At 52.9% G+C, this 17584-nt stretch overlaps 1 protein-coding gene across 1 annotated transcript; it reads left to right on the top strand.

Annotated features, from left to right (window-relative positions):
• The first annotated feature begins 444 nt into the window (after window positions 1–444).
• On the top strand, window positions 445–16550 carry LOC107212982 (immunoglobulin superfamily member 3-like). The gene is made up of 8 exons (XM_033518651.1): window positions 445–1432; window positions 2320–2697; window positions 3524–3943; window positions 6574–6957; window positions 8433–8837; window positions 13120–13521; window positions 14358–14753; window positions 16217–16550. The coding sequence occupies exons 1-8, from the start codon at window positions 1375–1377 to the stop codon at window positions 16408–16410; spliced, it is 2637 nt and encodes an 878-aa protein (XP_033374542.1). The 5' UTR covers window positions 445–1374; the 3' UTR covers window positions 16411–16550.
• Window positions 16551–17584: the final 1034 nt, after the last annotated feature.

Genomic DNA, 17584 nt, shown 5'->3' with positions numbered 1-17584 from the left:
CAGCCCATGCCCTGGTCTGGATTTTGGCTTTCTGCGGAGCTGATGAGGAGCCAGCTGATGGGGGGTTGAGCCTTGCTGCAAGGGCCTCTGCCTGCACCTCCCAGCCCCTCAGGCTGTCATATGAGTTGGTTTTATAAATGGGGAAAGGAGGGACCTCATGTTTGTTTTGGGTCTTTACATGAATCTCATTCCCTCTGGATGTCCCCTGGGATCAAGCAAGAGGAGCTGTTTTATGGTTGGTTTTTGCTTGTGAATCCCTGAGCTAATTAAGTCATTCAGTCAATCCCTCTTGCAGCAGGAGCAGCATGGCTCAGGGAGAAATGCTTTGTGCCACCTGGGGAAAAAAACCCCAACAACCCCAAAACAAAGAAAATCACACCCCAAAAATCCCCCAAACAAACAAAAAAATAATCAAAGCCACTAAACTAAAAAAAACAAACAAATAATTTCAGCAGTGTCTCTGAGCCTGTCTCTAGTGTTTTGGCTACATGCCTCAGAGACTGGGTTTTCCCTGCCCAGGATGTGCCCCTATCAGCCTCCCACCATGTCCCAGGACACCCCTGGCACCTGCCAGCAGGAGCAGAGGCATGTCCCAGGCAATGCAGCCACAGCACTTATCTCTGGGAATGTGCCAGAGCCTCCCTGACCTCATCCCTGCAGTGCAGCTCCCTGTGGTCTCATTGCTCTTGTGAGAAGTGCTGGGCCAGGATCTCCCACATCCCACAGCCTGCCCATGGGATGTGCATACAGGACAGAGTCCCTGGGCAATTCCTGGTGGTGATCCTTCAAGAGCCAACAAGCCAGCTGGACTGGCTGTTAGGATTCTCCTGACCATGCAGTGGTGTGGGAGAGACACCCCATGCACTGTGAGGCAGAGCTTGATCAGCCATCCTTAAGGAACGCTGTGCCAGCCTAGCCTGTATCTAAGGCATCATACTGCTGTCTGCAGCCATGGGAAATAAATAGCTGGAGGAACCTTCAGCCCTAGAAATCTTCTTCCATCCCTTCCTGGAGTCCAGCCCCTTGTCCCCTCCTTGCTGTTAGCAGGGAGAAGCTGCTCTACAGCAAAGCCACAGCCAGCAGGTGCCCACAGGTGGGCATCTGGCATGGGCACAGTGACAGAAGGGGCTTTGGGCATTGTCACGCTTGCCCAGGTGGCCTGGGGACAGGGCACTGGCTGTCACCTCCCAGAGGGTGTTACTTTGCTGATGCACTCTGCTCCGTGACTTCTCCCTGCCATTCTAAGCAGAGGAAACCACCACTGACAGACAGTTTCCTCCCAGCCACCTTCTATTTAGCGGAGCGGCTGTTGCCATCGCCCATGAGAACCCACCACCGCCCCTCTGGGAGAGGATCCAAGCAGAGTGGATTCCCATGGGGCTGCCACAGTGCCTGGCAGCTGCCTTCCTCTTCATCCTCCTCCTTCTCCTGGGTGAGTACCCTGCCCAGTGGCCGGAGCTTTCTTGGAAGTGTTGTGGGGAAAGCAGGGCATGGGGGGCTCAGCCAGCACTGCTGAGGCTCAGTTGCCATAGGAAGAGGTGCATCAGCATGTGCTCTTTTTGCACTGTGTTTTCACTCCAAAATGAGAGCCCAAACCTTAAGAGGGTTTTGGTGTGGGGACAGCCACATCCCCGTTGAGTGGCTGATTGCGGTGTGGAGGGTGTTATCTCGCTCCCTCTTCCATTGGGGAGGAATTTCTGAAGGTTTCCTAGGCAGTGCTGTCACCACCTCTCTTCCCTGGCCATCAAAGCTGTTTTTTGGCCCATGTCCTGTGGGCATTCCGCTTGGTGTGCATGCTGAGCATGCAGAGTGAATGTCACTGCTGGGAGCTATATGGAAGGGAAGGGTCTGTGGGTGGCAATCCCCAGACCCTCTGCAAGCAGAAATGGAGGGAGCTTTTGATGCTTCCTGGTGTCCCCTGCCTCCAGAGGAGCTCTTGCTGACTTCCTCCCCTGTGCTCTCCTCTGTTTCTGTCTGTGGAGCATCTCTGCAGCAGCCATCTCTGCATCTCCTTCTCTGGCAGTGATCAGGTCTTCCCCCTTCTCCCTGTCCCCCACACTTTCTGCAGGACCTGAGATCTTGGCCCACTTAATTTGAACACACCACAAGCTTCCTCCTTGATCTCAGCCTGATTGCTGCTTCCTCTCCTGCCTGTGAAAGCTCTTCAGGCATGAATGGGCTCAGCAGCCCTCTGGCCATGCAGCTCTGGTCTCTGTCGTGCGACCCCCGGTGTGGCAGGAGACAAGAAAATTCAGGGCTCTGTAGTGACAGGACTTGTTCTTGTTACTGTACCCCTGCAAACACCGTGTGTGCTGACAGGTGTGAGCACTGGCCAGCGGGTGGTGACTGTCCAGCAGGGACCCCTCTACCGCACGGAGGGGTCCCACGTCACCCTGTGGTGCAAGGTGAGCGGCTACCAGGGCCCGGCGGAGCAGAACTTCCAGTGGTCCATCTACCTGCCCTCGGCCCCCGAGCGGGAGGTGCAGATCGTCAGCACCGTGGACCCCTCCTTCCCCTACGCCATCTACACCCAGCGTGTGCGCAGCCGGGGCATCTTCGTGGAGCGGCTGCAGGGGGACGCCGTCCTGCTGCACATCACCGAGCTGCAGGACCGCGACGCCGGCCAGTACGAGTGCCACACGCCCAACACCGACGAGAGGTACTTCGGCAGCTACAGCGCCAAGACCAACCTCTCAGGTGTGGGATCAATCTCCTGACCTGTGGGGCAGGTCTCTACTGTCCCCACCTTTGCACTGGGCAGAAGTGCTCGTCTGTCAGAGGGACAGCTGGGGGAAGGGGTGGTTAGTGGGGCTGAGGTAGGTATGTCCACACAGCCCCTGGTTATTGCCTCCCAGCCAGAGCAAGGGGAGGGAAAGGAAGCCTCTTCTCCCCCATGACTTCAGCTCGTGACACAGACACAGCATGTCGCAGCTGGGCACTTAGGAAGGCAGGAATTTCCAGGCTCTGTGCATTAACTGCTGTTGTCTTCCCAGGTTGGAGTGTGGGAATTGACCCAAGTGGGATACCCACAGAGGGAGGGAGGCGGCAGTTCTTGCAGACAACTGGGGAGGAAGGCAATGTGGTGGAGAAACAGGGAAAGGCCATACTGTGAGCACACCAAGTCTGTGTGGTGGTATGGTACTTCCACTCGGTGTTCAGCCCTGTTTTCTCCTTTATCTTGGTGTTCACCAGTCCACATTTAGGATAGTGAGGGAATGGATTCTAGTCTCCTTGGGGCTGCCTAATTGATACTGACTGTAGTTTGACTGAAGAGGGCACTGCAAAGAGATTCATTGTTTTTCTTGTTTGCTGAGGTTTTAGTCACTTCACACCTCAACATAAGCTGATGGAAGCCTTGTCAGTCAGCAACAGAAGATTTTTCTCCAGTGCTGTCAGGTCCCTTAGGCCCTGGTTGCAGTTTCTTGGGAGTTGTCCTGGGACAGGAGCTGGACTCAGCAATTCTTGTGGGTCCATTTCAGCTCAGGATATTCTGTGATTCTGTGTTTCTCCCCCCCATGCTCAGTGATTCCAGACACACTCTCGGCTTCCATGGCCCCCCAGGCCCTCACTCGCATGGAAGGGGATGCGGTGGAGCTGACCTGTGAGGTGTCCAAGTCCACGGCCCAGCACACACATCTCTCAGTTGGCTGGCACCTTCTTCAGGGAGCAGCAGGAGAGCACCCTGCCAAGGAGATCCTCACCCTCTCCAAGGACTTCATCCTGAAGCCAGGGCCCTCCTATGAGCAGAGGTTTCTGGAGGGGGATGTGCAGCTGAACAAGGTTGGGAACAGCACCTACAAGCTTGTCATCAGGAGGGTGAAGCCATCTGACCAGGGACAGCTGTACTGTGAGGCAGCCGAGTGGATTGAGGATCCTGACGAGACGTGGAAGGACATCTCCTGCAAGCAAACAGAGAAGACTTCGCTGGCAGTTGTGAGCCAGGGTAAGGCCTTTGCAAACTCTCGGGTTTTCAGACTCCCCTGTGCATTCAAGGCTCTACAGCAGATTTCACTGCCTCTGCTGCAGCCCAGGGCCACACTGGTGGGTCTGGCTGGACACTGAGGGGGTGGGCTGGGCTCAGGGCCATGGCAGCCCCTGGTCCAGGAGCTCTTGGTGCTTTGGCTGCTCATGCAGCCCAGTCTCCGACACCAGCAGCAAGCCCACAGCCTCACAGACCCGTGTGAGGTGCTGGCAGAGGGCACAGGGCATGCCCACAGCAGCCTGGATCATCCTTGGCAACCCTAAACCCCCCAGTGTGGGGAAATCCGGGGCTGTTTCGCTGCCTCGAGGCTCTTGTGGCCTTAAAAAAGTGCTCCTCAGTCAGCTGCCCGTCACTGTGCCGCAGCCACAGGCACGGAGGGACATGAGGATGGCCTGTGTGTGCTGCAGGCCTCTTGTTGGGGCTGGCTTGTCTGTCCCTGCTGCCAGCAGCCCGCTGGTTTCCAGAGCAGCTGGTGCTGCTGTTCATTAGGCCATTCCTCTGAGCACCCTGCCTGCCATCCCTCCTGTCACAGGCCCTTGCTGGCTGCTGTCCCTCGCCCTGCTCTTCCCCCAGGTGTGTGGGAGTGCCCAGGGGAAGGGAGAATCTCTCTCTCTCTCTCACCAGTAAGCTTTAGCTCAATGCAGACAAGACAAGGTTTGTGGCTAGTTGGTGTCCTTTAACATAGCGTGCAATGAAATTGGAGCAAGTCTCCTGCTGAGAACCTGCTTGTGGAGGTGGTGTACGCTGTCCCCACACCTCAGGGTGGGTGAAGGAGGCCACAGAGCAGTGTGGGGCTGTGAGGGGAACTGATGTCTCATGGCAGGGTGGTGAGTCAGAGCAGGAAACCAAAGAAACAGAGCTCGTATGTGGCTCAGGGGAGCAAGGTATCAGCAGGAGGGGGAGGGAAGTGTGGTCTCTTGTCAGTCTGCTTCCTGAAACCTGTCTGACTGGCAAAGCTTTATTCCCCTCATTGTGCACTGTGTGCAGCAAGGGCTTTCCAGGCCTGCTGCTGCTTGGGGAGCAATGGCAGTCAATGCACTTCCATGCATCCTCTTGTTGAAGAGGGCTTGGTAGTGTTTGAATTCAGGCCTCAGTGCCATGGGATCATTTAGAAATAGAGAAGCCTTGTAAGGGTTTGCTATTTGTCCCGTGGTGTTAGAGGTAGGAGGGAAGTGATGGTGGCAGTATTGGTGCTCCTGGTACTGCCATGGTGGGACAGCAGTGGCTGTGCAAGCCCTCCATCAAGGATGCAGGGCTGGTTTCTTCCTCCAGCATCCAGTGGGAGAGCCCAGGCTGCAGGGCTGAGCACCCCATCGCTCCCAGAGCCATCGACCACTCTGACCGTGGCTAACTGCTCCATCGGTTTCTATAAACTCTGCTGCAAATATTTAGGAATGCCAAACATATCTGCAGCAGCTGGGATTCCTGTTCACAAACTGTTTATGAACCAGTGTTTAAATTCACAGGGTGCTCATTTCCAATAAATTATTTGAGCCCTTCCAGTTGTGGTCTGGAAGCTGCTCTGTTTTACTTCCAAACCACAGCATGTAACCTTTCCCTTGTTTTGAGTCTCAGGGGGCACCACAGTGACCCAGGGAGACAGAGTGGGGTGAGCCAGGGAATCTGGGCTCAGTCCTTCCTCCAGCTTTTGGCCATGCCAGTGCTCTGTGGGGTCATGGCACAGGATTTTGGGGTACCCAGTGGGTCTCCTGCTTGCAGCCACTGTCCAGCTGGGCTGATGCCAGGAACCAGGGGGTTTGAATGCCCAGAGAGGAAGGTGAATGGTATCACAGGACCCAGAGATGGGGTCCTCACCTCACACACAGCTGACTGACTGCCCAAGAGGGTCTTCCAAGGGGAAGAAGACTAGGTTCCCCCTGTCACTGCCTTCTTTGCTCAGCACCTACTGCTAATTTTTATGGGGGGAAGGGTCTACCTCCTCTTGCTTCCTTCCTGCCTCCCCATCTTGTGAAAAGTCTTGACATTTCTGCTTTCTGTAGGAACTTAACCCAAATCCTCTCCAGCTTGGAGAGCATCTCTTGCCTACAACCCACAGTAGCCACTGGTGGCTTCAGCATGCGGGAACAGCCACAGTAGGTTCAGACAAGCCGCTTGAATGCCAGCCCTTCATGCACTTTTTTCTGCCACAACCAGCAGAGTTCAAACCACCAGTGTGATGAAACCCCTTTGTGCCCCTTTTTAGCTTACAGAATAGGTGTGCCATGAGGTAAAACAGCTCCAGGAGGGTGAGACAGAGCAGCACCTGCAAAAGCTGATGCCTCTGAGTTAGGGCAGCCCTCATTTCGGATACCTGAGCTGAGCAGGGGCTGGCTGTGGCCAAAGGCTGTCCCAGTGGATGCTCTGCTCTGTTTGGTTTATCTGCTCTTATCAGGGGAACTCAGCACCCCAGGGCTCTGGCACTTCCTTCACCTGCAACTGCTCCCCCCAGGGTCAAAGTTTGCCATCCTGATCCCTTTTCTTGTGAAAGAAAACGTTTTAACAGAGAATTCCCTCCTGTTGCCCCCTGCAAGGCCAGGAGGGGAGCACGGGCAGGGCCACCCACCACCCTCCTTGTTTTTGATTGCCCACAGACAGAGACCTCTCCGTGGACATCGCCGCAGCTGAGCGCTCCCTTTCTGAAGGGGACACCCTGCAGCTCACTTGTGTGGTGGGAGCCCCAAAGAACAGCAGCAGGCACTTTAGAGTGATTTGGCTCCTCAATGAGATGGAAGTGGCCAAGGTTGACCCCCATGGGGTATTGATTTGGGAGGAAGGATACCAGGAGAGAGCCAAGCTGGGGCAGCTCCGAGCATTCAAGCCAAGCAACGCCGTTTATGTGCTCAGCATCTCTGAGGTGGGGCTGGAGGACAAGGGCACATACCAGTGCTCTGTGTCGGAAATGAAGGCTCCTGGAGACTTGCACAGCATCCAGACCAATGTGTCATCAGGCATACAAGTCAACGTGAAGCCAGTAGGTTAGTAAATCCTAACAGCTGCTCTTCTGGGTAAAGCCTGCAGGATCCTTGGCTGGAGAATGCTTTAGGTCTGGCCTCATCTTGACAGGGGCAGCAAGAGTGCAAATGTGCCATATGGTTTTTGATAGATAATGGGAAAAGCATTTGCTTTAGCAAATATTAGCATGACAGACACAGTAGTTGTCAAGAAAGTGTAAACTTTTAGTCCAGTCTCTGCAGTAAATTTTGGGGAAAATAGGTAGAATTCTGAGGAGTCTGTGTCATCCTGTATCTTTGGTACTGAAAACTGCGAGCAACATCCGCTGCTACTCCTGAAAGTTACAGGAAAACCCAGCAGAACAGGTATGTATGGGGAGGGGATCATTGTCATTTCCATCAGGGAAATGATGAATGAACTCTCCCTGTTTTAGATGGATGATTTGTGACAAACCACTCTAAGAAAAGTGTGTAGGAGGCTCTTGGTTTCCTTGTCATAACTAGATAATGGTTATTCTGATGTAGCAGGAGCTGCCTGCTGGGACTTTGTTTCTTAACTAATTCTTTATGTATCCACATTCCAAAGAAAGACATTAAACAGAAAAAAACCCCAACAAAACAAAACAGAAAAACCACAACTGCAAAGCCTTCTCCAAATCCACAGGGAAAGGCTGGTTGAAAATTTCAGGCATTTCCCCAACTCCTTTCCTTTTCCAACATCAAGAATTTATCTAGTCTTTCACTCGGCCCTGCAGTGCTTCAGTTTCCCCATTTCTACCAGGATGCTAGAGTCCTCTATGGTGTGTTTTGGGACAACAGCTGAAATGCTGGAAGACCTGAAGGGCAGCATCTTGCTCAGCAGGCCTTTGTCCTTAAGCTGAAATACAAAATATCTGTTCTAGCAGCATAATTACTTGCAGTAATCAAGATCAACAAAGCTACTTGCTGAGTTTTCTGGTGGTATTGATCAGATACACCCCTGGTGCTGATTGCTTCCCCTGCCCTTTTCTCTGAGTGCAGAGCCCCTAACCTCTACAGTGTGCAAGTGACCATGTCCTTCCTTCTGGGGTGCCTTTATGGAGAGGCAGCTTTCTGGCTGTGATTTAGCATGGTTCTCCTTTCTTGTTGCTGGGCTGGGTGCTTGAGAGCACCAGTCAGGCCACAGGAATTGTTAAGCCTTAGTGGAAGGAAGCAGCAAACAGGAGAGCAGCATCAGCAGAGGATCCCTGGCTCTTCTGGTGTAGGATTGGGGACCCTGGAAAAGAGGATACACAGAGTTTTCTGGGAAACTGGGGGTGGGAAAGTGGGAGGCAGGAGAGGGCCAAGGGCTGCATGGGGTTGGCAGAGCACAGTGGAGAGAGAGCAGCACTGGCAGAGGAGCAGCAGCAGTGCTGGTGCCATGGCCCTGCGGTGCCCAGGGCTGTGTGAGTGGGGTGGCAGTGGGGTGGCACAGGGCAGGACTTCTGTCCCCATGCCAAGGGCTGTCTCCTCCCAAGCAGGTCTGGGTCTGCACGCCACGCTGAGCAGCCGAATTGCCACCATCACTTATGGGCAGAGTTTTGAGCTCTTCTGCCAGGTGAACGCCAGCTACACCCTAGAGGAGGTGCCAGCGTCTGTGAGGTGGCTTTTCCTGCCCAGCCAGCCCACGGGTCCCTTTCAGGAGCTGGTCAGGGCCTTTCCCAGTGGCACTGTGGTCTGGGGGACAGCACAGCCACAGCTCCAGGGGAAAGCCCAGCTGGTGAAGACTGACACCTCCTTCAGGCTGCACATCCACAGCGCCTTGCCTGCCAACGAGGGGACATACCAGTGTGAGGTGGAGGTCTGGAGGAGGAACATCCTGCCCCTGGGGCAGCCAGCAGCCAGCACCAGCTCCAATGCCGTGGGAATAAAAGTGGTGCTGCCAGGTAAGCAGAGCCTTCAGCAGAGTTCTCTCCTGCAACTTTAAATCCATCAAACGTAACCAGGGCCACTGATGTCTGGGGTGTCCCCAGCAGGGTCACCTCCCAGGGCTGCAGGAGATGGTGCTGCCTGTTCTGGTGCTTCCTCAGCTCCTGACAAAACCTTGGGGACAAATTTGGTGTTGGTGAGCGGCAGTATCTCTTTGTTTGCAGATTACACCAAGCACACAGGGATCAGCCTTGCCACTAGGATTTTAAGCCTGGTTTCTGGAAAGAAGCAGTGCCCCCCAGGAAGCCCAGCTGAATGTTTGGGGTGTGAGATAAACCCCACGGTGTGGGTTTCTGGGAGGCAGTGGAGACAGACCAGCCCCTGAAGCTGATGCTGGGATATGTCTGTGTTCCCTGACCAGAATATTCAAGGTATGCAGAGAAAGCACCAGGCCTCTGTGCTGGGCTGGGAGCCAGCACTGAGCCTCAGGGTGCCAGGGACTCAGTGGGGAGCTATCTCCTCCCCAGCACGGCTGGGGCCCTACCCAGGGTTCCCTTTTATGGCCACCCCTGCAAGCAGGGTCTGTGCTGCCATCCCTCCTGCCAGCATCCCGCTGGGAGCCTGGTCCTCTTATGGAAGAGAGATGCTGCAAGCAGACCCCACCACCCTGCCATGCGCCTGCTCCCTGCTGTCCCTGGCAGCACCAGGGTGTCAGCGTGCCCTGCTCGCAGCTGGGGCTGCTGCAGGAGCTGCGGGGTTTGTCCTGGCCAGAGCCTCTGAGCCTCTGGAGGCAGGCCTGAGAATATGGGCTGGTTTATTTCTTTTGCCCTTGTGTCTGTTCTGCCAGCAGAGGAGAGTTCTTGCTCTTTTTTTTTTTTTTCTCCCATGCATTAAGTGCTCCTTCTTCTAAAATCCTCCGATTTTCAGAATCCACAACCCAGTGAACTGAAGTTATGCATTTTTCATGTTTTTTAACTGATGGATTTGCTGTGGCATAAGCTAATATATTTTCTTCCCTGTCTGGGCTCTTTTCTCTGGTGCTCTCTCCTGTTCCGCTCTTACTCATTCCTCACCCCTGTGGAGCTGACTGCTGGGGTGCTCTGTTAAACACTGGAGCTACCACCAGCTGGGGCAGGGTGGCACTGAGGTGACAACAATCAGCACCTTTGGGCACACATCTCTAGTGTAAATGGCACTAAGATGAGCAGGCCTAATGGCAGAGCATCCACACAGAGGAGATGGTAGCAGCGTGAGAATACAACATTTGGCTCCAAACGTGCTGCAGCTGTTGCTGGAGACTGTGGTGCTGTGAAGAGTGGAACTGGGAGAGGGTGATGCACAGTGGGAGGTCCCTGCTGGCTCTAGTGACACCTCCCTTGGAAAGGCAGCAGGAGCCAGTGAAGGATATTTGGGAGGGCAGGGAAGTCTGGGGAGGAAGCTGGCTCAGGCAGCAATGGGGCTGGGGTGAAGCTGCAGAAAATGAAGCTGCAAATCATGAAAATCACCAGCCTGCTTCTCCTCATATAAAACCTTATAGCTGGAGCCTGCAGAGATACTGGAGTTCTTGACTTTTTGCTTCAGCACTTTGTTTACTCCTTGATATTAGTCGGTTCTTTAGGAATTTACGTGTTGCTGTGGTCTGCGAGCCATCTTCAGATAGGAGGGGCATCCATGAAAGATTTTAACAGGCAGGGAAGGAGGAGAGATCTTTTCCCTTTCCAATATCTTAGGTGGGATTTCATTATTAGTGCTCCTTGAGCCTCTTAGTGCTCCCCCACTCTGGGGTCAATTGCAGGGACTTTTTCACCTTGTGTCCCTCAGGCCAGCAGCCCACATGGGCTGTGCCCTTCTGCCTGCTCCACTGCTCCTGGGCCAGGTGGAAAACCAAGCATCAGCAGGCAAGGTTCACAGGGAGACGGGTGGTGAGATGCTCAGCTCGGTTAATTAAATTGAAAATGAAAGGGAAAACAGCACCATGGCTTTATGTGAGAAAGGAAGAGGCAGGCAGCTGCTCTGCCCTTTTGGTAATTGATCTTTAGCAGTAGAGAGAGGAGCTAAAACAAAGGGGCTTTGCAGCAAGTGTTCTGCTTCCTCTTGATCTCCGAGTGTAACAATTCTCCTCATCAAAATCAAGCACTCAAGGCAGTGCTTCCTGTGCCTCCTCTCTGAGCTCTAATAGTTTTCCTTCTCTGGAACATTTTCTGTCCCCAAAGGTGTCAAGCAAGGCCCTACCTGTCCCTTTGTCCCCTGGCAGTTCACTGACTGGCTGAGTGGTATCCTTGGTACCGAGCAGATGAATTAAGTATCTTATTTTTTCCAGCGTGATCACTTCACCTGTCACAGAAACACAGGTTGGTGGAGATTGGCAGGGACCTCTGGAGGTCACCTGGTCCACCTCCCTGTGCAAGCAGGGCCACCTAGAGCAGGCTGCCCAGAACCATCTCCAGATGGCTTTTGTGCCCTCCCTCTGACGATTTGTGCTTCCACAGAGCCAGCTCTGGGATGGGTATGCTTTTAAGTACTGAAGTTTAAGATATCAACTTGCATCTAGCTGCCAGGTATGCTCAAGTCTGTGTGAATTTCATGGTGGATCTGATGAATTTACACAGTGCCCTAATTAGGGTGACTACTGTCCCCTCTCTTCTGCTTTTTGCCCATAACTGTTTCTTCAGAGCAGTAAATGCACACTGTGAAATGCAGGACAGCACTGTGATCCCTTGGGAGCATCCACCTCCCAGACATCCTGGTGAGTGCTGCTGTGGAAATCCTCACCACTAAAGTGAGGCAGTAAGCAGATACTGGCGCTTGTGCAAGCGCCTCTGTGGAGGAAACTGCCAACCCTTGAGTGAAAATGTGTTTGTCTGCAGAGAGAAGGAAGAGTAATGGGTTACAAAGAGAAAAGAATAAGCAGGGAGGGTTTTGTTGGCAGATTTCACAAAGAGGCAGAGGCTCTACAGAGATGTAAAGAGATATCGGGATATTTTGCTTTGACCAGTCTCAAGATAGGCAGTGAAGGCCTCTGAAATGGATTGCTTGAGTTTTGAGAAGAAATGCTTGAAGGAAGAGGAAATGTGCAAGCTTTCTCCTGCAGTGTCTCTCTGTCCCCTCAGCTCCTGTGGGAGAAGCTGCAGCCCCCTCCTGTCCCAAAGCCCTCTCCACAACCTGCTGCCATCACATCCCTTGGGAGAGGACTGTGAAGGAGAGTGCTCTGCTGAGCCTGTGGCCAAGGGCAGGGGTCTGAGACATTCTGAGGGACCATCTCAGTGTGTCCTCTGCTGCCTGCCCTCAAACCAGCACCCAGGGGCTGAGCCTTAGGGGAGCTCAGTTGTCCCCAGCCTCTGTGGCAGAGGGTGTCCTGCTGCTCAGCTTACATGCAAGGAAAGTTCTAAGAATGGAAACTCAGCCTATGGCCCCCTAAAACCCTGATGGTGTCTCCTGCTGAGTATTTTCTCCCTACCCAAGGGTGGATCCCTGTGTATATTCCTTCCCCTGACTGCTGACTCCATCTGACAGAGGTGGAGGCTCAGCATGGAGGGGAGGGTGGAGGGGAAATGTAGGTGGTTGGAGAACCTTTACAGATATGGATTTGCAGCCTTCTCACTGCTGGAGGAGAGGTTCCAGCAAAAGGTGATGCACTGTGGGAGGAGGTTCCCTCAAAGCAGGAGCAGCACAGACACATCAGGATCAGCAGTGCCTGCTGCCGAGGCAGCACCTTCCCTCTGCTCTCCTCAACTGCACAGCACTGAACAATCACTGGGTGTGACCTCAGAGGGTGTGCAGGACTCCGTGCTGTGGTTTTGGATTAATAACCACAGCGAACATCTGAGATGGCAACTGCTAGTGAGACCCACAGGGGCTCTGTAGTCTCTCAGTGATAAAAGACACTTGTTCACAGTCTCCATAGGCGTGGGCTGGTTTTGTCACGTACGTGTGAGCCTGCTGATGGAAGCAGTGGTAGATAGACACATTTGCTTCAGACAGAGGCTCTCCCTCCAAGCTCCAACACAATGGCTGCCTCCATCCCCCATTCCTGCTCCGTGGTCTCCAAGGCACCTCCTCTGCTACTCTCCTTCCCAGTAACACCCAGCTGTGGTTCCCTGCTATTGTTTGAACACGGGTGTGTGGATTTGCTCTTCCCCTCCTTCCTCCACCCTCTGCTCCAGCATCCCCTAATGTGTCTTTGTCCTCTGTGCACCCTCTTCCTTACTCCTCTTTCAGTGTGTTTCTCTCAGGACAGCTTTATTCCTCTCCTTGTCAGTATCCCTGTGCTGGCATGACGGTTTCCTTTCTCCATTTCAGAAAGCAAGCTTCAGGTTGCTACGCAAGACAGCTCTGTGGAAATTGCCAGTGGTAACGCAGCCATTGAGTGCAGGGTTGTGTTTGCCCCGAAAAATTCACAGTTTGCTGTTACCTGGTACCTCCTGCCTCCTCTGGCGGATGCGACGCCCCTGCAAATCGTCAGGGCCAGCTACAGCAGCATTCTGGAATACGGGTCTGAATTCAGCTCTCCTGCACAAAAGTCCCGGTTCCTGAGCCAGAGGGTGTCCAGCAACATATTCCAGCTGCAGATTCTGTCTGCAAACCTCGGGGACCAGGGCAGGTACTACTGTGTGGTAGAGGAGTGGCTCTGGCTGGTGGATGGCTGGTACAAGCTCGGAGAGGGAGCATCAGGAAGGACCACGCTGAGGTTCAAACTCCCAGGTGAGCAGGTGGTGTCCCTTGTACAGGTGCTGCTGAAGAAGGTTGGATCAATTCATGACAGACCCCTGGCAGGCCTCTCCTAAGCTGGCAGGGCTTAGGAGAAGCAGCAGCTCCTGTGCTGGATCTGAGGCTTAGGGATACAGGAGCTGTCAGTGCCTCTCAAAGGGAAATAGGGAATTAGGAAGATTTACCACATCCTCCCAAACCAACTGAGCTGCTCTCTTTGCTACTGGCAGATGTAGTCAAATGCTTCGTAACAAAGTGAATTGTGACCTTTTTCTTTTCCCTGCAACACCTGGTGCACTTGGGTGGTTGTACAATGCTGTTGAATAGAGAAGCAGCCCTTACCTGATGCTCCTGAGCACCCTGAAGGAAAACACTTGGTTTTCCTTACCCTGCAGCACGTTGCTGCTAAGAAACAAGACTGGAGGTTCAGCTGCTCTCACCTTAATCACTGCACCTCTGGGGTGCATGGTGGGTGTCTCCCTGGCTCAGTTCTTCCCTCCCCCAGCCTCACTCCAGCTCTAAATAAAGTGGATCAGAGAATTCCAGCTTCCTAAATAGCTGCTGGTCCAAATGATGCCTTTATCACTTATTTGGAGGGAGTAGGAAGTATTATTGCATGGGGGACAGAGATGATGGGGAAGATGAGGACACGACTCCCCAGGGAGAATGGACAGGAGCAAGGGGCCTGTGTCTATCCAGCAGAGGCTCCTGCAAGAGGCCATTCCAATCCCTCACCCTTTGCTCCAGAATGGAGCTTGTGGGTGCAGGCAGAAGTGGTTTTTACAACAGTACAACACCACAACATCTCTTTCTCTTGCACTCTCCCCCAGAGCGTGAGCTGCAGATGGAGAGAACCAACCGCAGCATCTCCGCGAGGGAGGGCGAGGAGGTGACGCTGCCCTGCCGGCTGCAGGGTGCCCTCCTGCCCGGCACACACCTCTCAGCCACCTGGTTGCAGGTGGGGAGCAGTGGCCATGACAGCTGCCTGCTGACCCTGCACCACGATGGCACCGTGGAGTACCCGCAGGAGCGCCTGGCAGGGCGGCTGTACCTCCGCCGCCCCTCGCCTGGCGACTTCAGCCTGACGCTGCTCAGCGTGGAGAGGGGAGATGCTGGGGCCTATTACTGCCAGCTGCAGGAATGGCAGCAGCAGAGCGAGGGGAAGGACTGGGCTCTGCGAGCCTTGGCACGCTCTGGGTACACCCAGCTCGCCACCATCCCGCCAGGTAACGCTGCTGGGTGCCAGGGGCTGATCACCCTGCATGGCTCATCCCCCCATAGCCATGCTGGGGCCAGAACCGAAATGTTTTGGGGGGAAAATTCTTGGGGTGACCTCTCTGGCAAGTCTGTCTAGACTGAGGTCTCTAAAACCAGCCTCTGTTCCCTTGGGGGTGAGTGGGGGTGCATGTTGGCTGCAAAGGTAGGACTGGATTATGCATGCACAAGTTTAAGTAAATAAAAGCAAAGGTTTCAGTCAGGTGCATGCGGTGTTTTTAGGAAGGTAATACACAGGAGTTGTTGCTGCTTTGGGAAAATAGGAGGCTCAGATGACCCATGTGGAGGAAAAAATATAAACTGTGAAATCAATCACGATGCACCCAGCTGAGAGGATCTTGCACTTGTACCCTCCTTCAGCCCTGGAGCCAGCCTGGGTGCCTACACGAGTTATGGCTTCTGCAGGACTTCAAGTGTTGGCCAGCATGGAAAGGGTGACCCTGCAGAGCCCTCCCCTGTGCCTCCCACAGCCAGGCACGGAGCCTGTTCCCATGACTTTTCACCTACAGCAGAGCTAATCTGGATTTAGCTGCACAGAGAGGGACTGACAGCACTTCATCCTCCCTGCTGTTGTGCTGCTGCTGTTTTCCATCACAGCTCTCTCCAGCACTCAAGACTTCTTCATCATCTCCCTCTATCTCTTGTTACCCATTACTGGTGGAGTAACCATTGCTAAAATTGCTCAGTAACTGCTAGTAAATCCTCCTCCAGTTTTTGAATTAGTGTTTTTGTCAAGTGGTTTTCATGGTTTTCACAAATGGCAAAAGATTAGCTGGGTGTTTTTTCTTTAACCCTCTTTTTTTAATTTTTTTTTTTTTTGAGGGATGGCCATGTGTGTGCATGTCTGTTCCTCCAGTGATGCAGGTATCTTTCAAGTACCCAGCAGCCTGCACCTCAGCTGGGGAGCTGCTCTGCAGGAGCTGCCAGGGATGAGGATGGTGCTCACGGCTGCCTTGGGGATGAAATACAATAGCAGATCAGCAGTAACAAGGAGGGGCAGGTGTCTGGGTGGGGACAGGGACCTCTTGATCTGGTTCCCTTTGCTTTCCTCTTATCCCATCTTGCTCAGTGGTGCTGCCTCTGACAGACTTGTACCTCATCCCACTGTCACTGGTGTGTTGCTTTCCCTTACTGAGCCCAGTCTGGAGCGGGTTAGCAGAAGAACTGGATGCTTTCTGTTGATATGTTTCAGATGAACAGATCAGGGCCTTATCTGACCTCCCCAGACAAGAAATAGAGGCAAATTGCCTGGTTTCTCTCCCTCTTTTCCTCAGTTAGCCTGTATGAATTCTTAAAAATTATTAGCTGTTGAAGACTCAGGGAAAAGCTTTAAGAAAATAGAACTTAGACAAACAGTAGGAGAGAGAAACTCAAACTAGCTTGGGCCTGACTTTTTATTTCTTTTTTCCTTCAGAGTCAACTGTTTTGTCTAGGATCTGCTCATCTCCACCACTGCTGAACTTCATCTTATACTTACCATTGGTTCCGATCCTTCTCCTGGCCCTTGCTGTCTTCTGCTGGTACTACAAATCCAGGAAAAACAAGAGGGGCAACATCACAGGATGGATGATGGAACTGGAAGGGAAAGAAGAGGTCAAGAAAACTTAGCTGGTCTGTAGAGGCAGATGTAACTTGGAGAGCAGAGCTGGACAGCTGAGGAGGACTGAGCACTTGCAGAGGGGTTTTTTATGGTTTTGTAGTAGCTCTTGCAATAAATCCTTGAGATTGTGTGTTTGCTTTTGATGGAATGAAGCAGCTTTGGAATTACTAAGCAAACAGGGTTTTTCTAACAAGTGTTTCTGTCCTTTAGGTTAGATACTCACCCATTTCCTACTCTGTTTCTTGTGGTGCATTTGAGGTCCCTGCAGTATGCATCTCCCACTGTGGATGGAAGTGGTTTTATTCCCCTGCAGGAATAAGGGGAAAAAACAGCTCTTTCTGCACTGTGACACAAAAGCACCACATTTCTACTAAATTTGGGTGTCTTGATAAAATCTATGTGGTATCCAGGCTAAAAACCAGTGGTAGAACTGGAAGTGGAATATCCCATTTAAGTCATCACCCTTGCCTTTGCCCACTCTGCTCAGGAAGCTCTTGGACACTGCTGCTTTCACGTTCAGAGAGTGCCTGTGCTCAAAGAGCATCATCTCCAAAATGAAATGGGTCTTCATCACAAAACCTGTCACAGGAGCATGAGGACTGAGCAAAGCTGGCTGGGCCTGAAGAAAGTCCAGAGCTGAGTCCATAGCCATCCACAAAAAACCAAATCCTGTTGACCCAGTAAAGGATTTGCAGGGAGTCTTGGAGCCCACAAGGAAGATGTGGGCACCAAACCATCTCAGAGATGAGGGTACAAAGTTTCCAGCTCCTTTCTTTGCTTCTGCTGTAGGAGAAGACAGCATCCAGCCCCTGGTACCTCTGCTGTCTGTGGGTAAGGAAGCTGAGACCTGGTTAAAGACACATCCAAGTTGTCCCATGTAATAAAAAAGCCATGTCTGTGCTTGTGGGGCAGCTCCTCTATACTCTGGAGTCCAGCTTGGCTCACCTTTTCAAGGCTGAGGAGCTCTGCTACCTGAAGAGTGTCTGGCTGATGCGTGGAAGAAAGGAGATTTCTATCCAGTCCTGATAAGCCAAGGGATATCCCACCCCTAATTGTGCAAAATGGGATGTGGTCCCAGGGATCTGGAAGGTCAGGTATCAGAGCAACACTCTAAGCACTGTCCTCAGACCAAAGTAGCTTTATAGAAACCACAGCAGAGACTTACAAACCTGCTTCCTGTGA

Source organism: Parus major, chromosome 1 (assembly GCF_001522545.3).
Source record: "Parus major isolate Abel chromosome 1, Parus_major1.1, whole genome shotgun sequence".
Lineage (NCBI taxonomy): Eukaryota > Metazoa > Chordata > Aves > Passeriformes > Paridae > Parus > Parus major.
Note: the sequence above shows the minus strand (reverse complement) of the source record. Positions and strands in the feature narration are given on the sequence as shown.

What these genes read in the sequence shown, in the direction of transcription:
- LOC107212982 (XM_033518651.1), top strand. Translation starts at nt 1,375, where the DNA reads ATGGGGCTGCCACAGTGCCTGGCAGCTGCCTTCCTCTTCATCCTCCTC. An exon ending in CGCCAAGACCAACCTCTCAG is followed by an intron (nt 2,698 to 3,523) that starts GTGTGGGATCAA and finishes CCCCATGCTCAG; the next exon opens with TGATTCCAGACACACTCTCG. An exon ending in GCTGAGGTTCAAACTCCCAG is followed by an intron (nt 13,522 to 14,357) that starts GTGAGCAGGTGG and finishes ACTCTCCCCCAG; the next exon opens with AGCGTGAGCTGCAGATGGAG.